The following is a 6,396-nucleotide window of genomic DNA, read 5'->3' on the forward strand; positions in this document are numbered from 1 at the left end:
ATGGATACTCAGGAAGGATGAGGCCTCACGCACACCTTCTTAGCTGCCATGGTCTATTTTTATCTTCTAGAACCCGGAATGTTTTTGTCTGTTTTTCTAAGACATCAATCAAGTGTGTACTTTGCACAGTATTATGCTAAACAGAGGAAGTGGATGCCCATGATGCTTGGATACTTAATCATGACTAGTCACATATTTACACCTTGTTTTCTCACACTTTCTTCTCTTTGCCCTAGCCTTGCCCCTGGCAGCTGAGTTCATCCTAATCCACATGGTTTCTTCCTTTTGCAGTTGTACATGGTGCATTGTCTCCCCAGCAGCACTCCAAAGAGTTGAGAAAGACTCACTTTTATGTTAACATCTATCATCTCTACCATGTCTATTCCACATTTAATATATAAAAGACTTGACTGAATGTGTTATATTTGTGTGTATGTGTTCATGTGAGTGTGTGTGTGTACATGTATGTGGAGACTGGACATTGAAATCAGGCATCTTGTTCAGTCACTCTCTCCCTCATTCTTGGAGATAGTGTATATCTCTGGATAATACCTCTCCCTGCCTTGGTGACCATTAATTGTGCTAGGCTGGCTGGCCAGAAGCAAAGTTCAGGAATCTGTGAGTGCACTGAGAGTAAAGACTATCATTTGATTTGAAGGTCTCCAGCACTGGGACCACATGCTGCAGTGCCCAGCATTTTAAGTGAGGGCTGAGGATCCAAATCCAAGACCTCATGCTTGAATGACAAGCACTTTACTGACCAAGCCGTAACTTCAGCCCTGTCACTGCTTCTTCTAAGGTGTGATGTTGAGAGATGAACAGACTGACCTGCGCTTGCTTTTATTATTTCAAACGCTGCAGCCTCCGTGTATCTACCATCATGATTATATTGGAACATATCAGTGTGTAGCATAAAACGTATGGACAAGTATTTATTCATAGGTGTGTATTATCAAAATGTTTAGCAATCTTCATTTTAGAAACTGCAAAATAGCCTATCATTATGAAATTAAATGATAACCTTTACAATCTAACTTTTGCAAACTTACTACTTATTGGCTTTTCCTCAGTAAACTCACATACATGAAAAGTCCTGGGCCCTAAGCCGTTTATTGGCACTGTTACATTAGCTTGCAATTACATAGCTTAAGCAACCAAGTAACGCATGCATGCAATAGCAGGAGCTTATATGATTTTGTTTTACTGGTTTATTAAACTACTGTGTGGAGCATTAAAATCCATCTCAGGAGAATGAAGGGATGATCAACTACAATACCATCATTGTTGAATATTTAATCTCACCTGAGCACCATAGTGGCCATTTTATTTAACCTCCACTGATCTTTATAATAAAAACCAAGATTAAATTATTATTCTCTCCTTTAATAAATAAGAAATGGAGACTCCAAGAGCTTAAACAGTCTCCTCAGAACCTCCTTAATAAGTGTGGATGCCAGATGTCCACTGAGTCTATTCCATTCTGAAACCTGTAGTTTTAAACATTAGGCCAGATTCCATGACTTAGGTATCGCTACCCACCTTGTAGGAGGCCTAGAAAATAGTTTCTTTGTAACTGAGAGAAGGGTACCTATCTGGGCAAGTGCAGCCACTAGTCTAGCATCTATAATGCAGAGATTATCCTGTGGTCTTCAGTTGCCAGTCAGGAAAAATTGTGCTAATACTCCTTAAGCTGTAAAGTGAGCATTTGGCCTTGGGCCTTTGGGCTTAATGTTTTGATCCCAAGTAAATGGTACAAACTATAATTAAAATGTCTACGGTGATAGTAAACTATCTGAGAGTAATAATCATACTTCTGAGGATATGCATGCTATAATTTGATGAACTTTGTCTTCAATTATACTCTGCACTATACACACATTCATTCCATTTACCATAGTTTAGGCATTCTTTTGTAGATCACTGAATTGAAACTCTGGGCGTTTCAATAGTTTCCCTAAATTCACACAAGAAATCTCAGCATACGTGTTCTCCATCCTCTGAGTAGGCAGGGAGAATTAGAACTTCCTTGACTCCTATCTCTCTCTCTTACCATTCATTCCTGAACTACCTTCCTCTTGAGAACCTTCTATTTGAATGATTTTGGATATATTTTTCTTGAAGTATATGGTTGACCAAACATGAATTTTTTCTTGATCTGTCCCAATACTAACAAGGTAGTCTTGTTGTCGCTAGTGGTTTCTGTCAGAGTAAACATTTCCTCCTTGATAGCTAGTCTGGGAATGACCACTTCCAGACACCTGTGGTATTAAAAATTATTAGTAGACTTCACATCTATCACCTGGGCTACCACAAACTGAGTGAGACGGTCAGTAATTTTCAATGTGATTGAAAGCTCAAGTCCTGGCCAACATATTTTTGAGGCAATTCTGTGATTTAACCTAGAAAACCCTGACCCAGGCCAAGTGTGATGATGTATGGCTATAATCCCAACATTCTGGAGGTGGAGGTCAAGAGTTCAAGACCAGCTTGGCACATTGGAGATCTTGTTTCAGACAAACAAATAAAGCCATCTATTTCCTGTGTGCTGTAGGAACAAGGGGATGGACTAGCTAGGGAGCTGTGGCTGCTTTACTTTTGTGGTGTTGTCTTTTTGTCATTTGACATTTGCTAATTGTTCTTATCTTATTCTCATAAATACTCTGCTTTGCTCTGAGTGTGCTTTTCTGACACCTATAATACCTCTTCCTTTGCTACTAAGAAAGAGTGAACATTGTTTAAAAAGCACGTCAGGGGCTGGAGAGGTGGCTCAGAGGTTAAGAGCACCGACTGCTCTTCCAGAGATCCTGAGTTCAATTCCTACCAACCACATGGTGACTCACAGTCATCTGTAATGGGATCCTATGACCGCTTGTGATATGTCTGAAAACAGCTACGGTGTGTGTGACACACACACACACACACACACACACACACACACACACACACACACATGAAACCATATCAGCTATAACCATGCCTGATTGGAAAAACATTCATCTTATTGAAGGAGGCATCAAAGCAGGAAGATGACAAAAGATCAAGAGATAGACAGCGAAAAAGGGTGAAAAATCAGGGAAAAACTGAAAGTTATGGGAAAGATGTTGATGACATCAAATCTAAACTTTAAAATCCTTCAGGCATCTACTGAATCCTATTTCTAGAACCTACCATCTGCATACAGATGTCTGTGGTCCTGAGAAGAAACCTGTTTGAGAACTTCTTTCCTCATGTGTGAAATAAGGGCAAAAATATCAGCCCCGGCTTAAATTCCGGGTTTGCCACATACTGATTTTCTGACTTGAGTTTGTTTAGGTTCTCTAACTCGGTTTCTCTGTACTGTGACAGAGAATAGCACTTGCAGAGTGAGTGGGAGTATACACCATGCACAGAATATTTAAAGAGAGATTTTAAAATCATACTATGTAGTTTTGACTGGCCTAGGACTCTCTGTTGTAGACCGGACTGACCTTGAACTCACAGAGATATGCCTGTCTCTGCCTCTTTAGTGCTGAGGTCAAAGGGGTGCATTGCCATGTCCAGACTGAAAAGATCCTTGAGTGAACGCAAAGTATCTGGCAGACTTCCTTATCAAACACTTAGTGAAGTTTAAAATATCTCTTTGCATTACTTATGTATTTACTGTGTGTGTGTGTGTGTGTGTGTGTGTGTGTGTGTGTGTGTGAACTAATGCATGTGGATGTCAGAGGACAACTAGCAGAAGTTGGTTCTCACCTTCTATCAGGCAGTTCCTGGTGGTTGAGCTCAGATTGTTTGGCTTGGTGGCAAGTGTCTTTACCTGCTGAGCTATTTTCTGCCTCTAAGTTTTATCTTATTTTATTTTTAAAGGAACCAGATATACAGGAGTTTATGGTTAAGACTAAGCAACCTGGAGCCCAGAATTATCATCATCAATCCTGCTATGCACATGGCTTGCCTCTTTGAGCATCAGGAACTGTGATGTGGGAATAATGTGCACGCCCCTGGCAATAGTAACTAAGGCAATGCCTTTGAAGGGGTCTCTAAGGGAGAATCGCATCACCCTTGTCAAACTGCTTGAGCTACACTGTGCAGAAGAAAGCTGTGAACTTCCCAAGTCCTAGAAGCTCTTGGCTTTCACTGTTATTAATATTTGTTGTCTGTGAAATGAATTGTTATCTGTAAATTCCTGTTTGAATTAACCACATGCCTTCCCCAGGTATTACCTATTTGTAACTTGCTGTTTATAGGGCAGCTATTCTACTTTAATGAGGATAAATAAAACACTAAACAAACAAACAAAAAACAAACAAAAAACAAACAAAAAAACCCAAAAATCCACAATGCAAAACCACAATCTTCACCATCAACATTGGAAAGTATCCCATATTGGACAGCTAGACCTTGAAGCCCCATCTGCTTCCAGTTTCTTGCTAAATAGGAATCCTAAAAAATTGGTCTTGGAGGAGATAGTGATAGTGGAGCTCAGGCATGTATTTCATGTACTTCAGTGTTTTGGGGGCAAAAGCTAAGATCTCAGGCACCCAGCAGCATTGGGAAAAGAGTAAGGGATGGAGGGAAACAGGGAAGGGAGAACGGAACAGAAGAAGGAAAGGGGAGGGAGGAAGGGGAAGGAGATAGGTCGGAAGAGAGAGGGAGGGAGGGAGAGAGAGAGAGGGAGGGAGAGAGAGAGAGGGAGGGAGGGAGAGAGGGAGAGAGAGAGAGAGAAACAGGAGCTAGCATGTGGGTGTCCTTACCGTTGCATCTTCCCCAGCATAGTGGTTGAGAACCCGATGCCCACCTGGATGCTTGCCTGCCCAGTCAGTCACATTGTAAACCTTGCGATCAATCACCAGCCACTGGTCGGTTTCCTGATTGTGTTTCTGGATCTCCTGCCAGGTGTACAGGTTGAGACATTTCCTGAGCCTGTCACCCTTGCCATTTGCCTCCTGCTTTTCATAGACTTCCACGTTCCCATTTGCTCTCAGATTCCCATTAGCTATATGTTTCCCGTTTGCCTGATGCGTGTCATTGAGACACGGTCGACTTTTTCCAACAAGGCTCTCATTGTGCTCAAGCTTTTCCTCCAACTTCATTGCTCCTGGATCCCTGAGATTCTCTAGGTTGATGCCTAAAATTTCTAGTTCTCTAACTTGGCCATAAAATGACTCCTTTCCTCCTATTTCATTCCACTGCAGTCCTGGTGCCCACACAGCCTTTGGCTAAATTGCTCTTCAGAGCCTGACAGCGAGCACCTGCCCAGCTGGCCCTGTTTTGGTCTGTAGTTAATCTTCTGCACTGAGGACAACTGGACTACATTTCTTTCTTCACCTCTCTCCTTGCAGGCTATTGTCTTAGCCGCATCTTCTTTCAGCATTAAATGTCCCAGAGTACAGAGCCCGAGCCAATCACCCTCTGGATGGAATAGAGCCACTGGGAGGAGGGACTAAGATCTGCTCTCTGATTTTTCCAGTGATTTCAGAGTGGGTTGGGTTTACCTGCTCTCTAAGACACCCCGCCTTCAAATGACAACCTTTAGATCTCTAAATTCAACATATGAACAAAAGCTGTCAGAATTCCTGTATGACTGGAGTCTATTGCTTGTATTAGAGAATTGTTCTCTGGACAGCTGTCATTTCACCAGAGCTTTCAAACAGGTTTTAAAAAAAATTAAGTGTCATTTTCAAAAGAGGGAAGAAAGCTTAAGTACACGATGCAAATGACTCCCGCACCCCACTACACCTCAGTTAAATCTTTCTGAATCTCCAAACACTTCTAAAGGCCACATGAGTGACACATCCTTAGAGTCCCTGTCACATGTTTTATCTCTTAGTCCTGTCATCCCTCTTTCCGGGGGAAGCTTCTTAGTGCCCCATTTTCCAGCTTAGAAAACAAAGAACTGAAAGTCCAGGAAATGTATCACCCCATCATAGCCACCCCGTGGGTGAAAAGCAACCCAGAGGAACCCAGATGTGTCCACCTCTAACTCCAGGTCTTTTTTTGTTTCTCTGCCCACATCTGGATTCTAGATTTGCAGCAACTAAATGAGATTGTTTGGAAGCAAAGCAGAAGAGATTCCCAACTGACTGGCAAGAGTGAATTTTGAAAAAAGTGATAGCACAAAATAACAAGAACACAGGTTTGCGAGACTGAACCAATTCAACACAATTCAAAATTGTCATAAAAGGGGATTTATTCTACTGACATTTGCAGCTGCTAAAATTGTTCTCAGTGGTCAGCTCTAAGAAAGAAGAATCCATCTGTTTTGAATATTGGATGTTTTATTTCTATTTTTATTAATTAATTATTTTGTTTATTTACATCCCAAATGTTGTCCCCCTCTCGATTCCCTCCCACCTCTCCCCTTCCTCTGAGATGGTGCCCCTCCCAAGCACTTCCCTCCTTGGGGCATCAGGTCTC

The 6,396-nt window shown here is 41.7% G+C and overlaps 1 protein-coding gene across 1 annotated transcript in view; it reads right to left on the bottom strand.

The window, feature by feature from the left end:
* Fads2b (fatty acid desaturase 2B) overlaps positions 1–5,394 on the bottom strand; it is a 40,609-nt gene extending 35,215 nt beyond the window's left edge. The window contains exon 1 of the mRNA XM_002729187.7: positions 4,734–5,394. Coding sequence (XP_002729233.1) covers positions 4,734–5,072 — 339 coding nt within the window. The 5' untranslated portion in view covers positions 5,073–5,394. The remainder of the gene's footprint in view (positions 1–4,733) is intronic.
* Between the last annotated feature and the right edge of the window lie 1,002 nt (positions 5,395–6,396).

The sequence above is a fragment of the Rattus norvegicus genome, chromosome 3 (genome assembly GCF_036323735.1).
Source record: "Rattus norvegicus strain BN/NHsdMcwi chromosome 3, GRCr8, whole genome shotgun sequence".
In the NCBI taxonomy this organism is placed as follows: domain Eukaryota; kingdom Metazoa; phylum Chordata; class Mammalia; order Rodentia; family Muridae; genus Rattus; species Rattus norvegicus.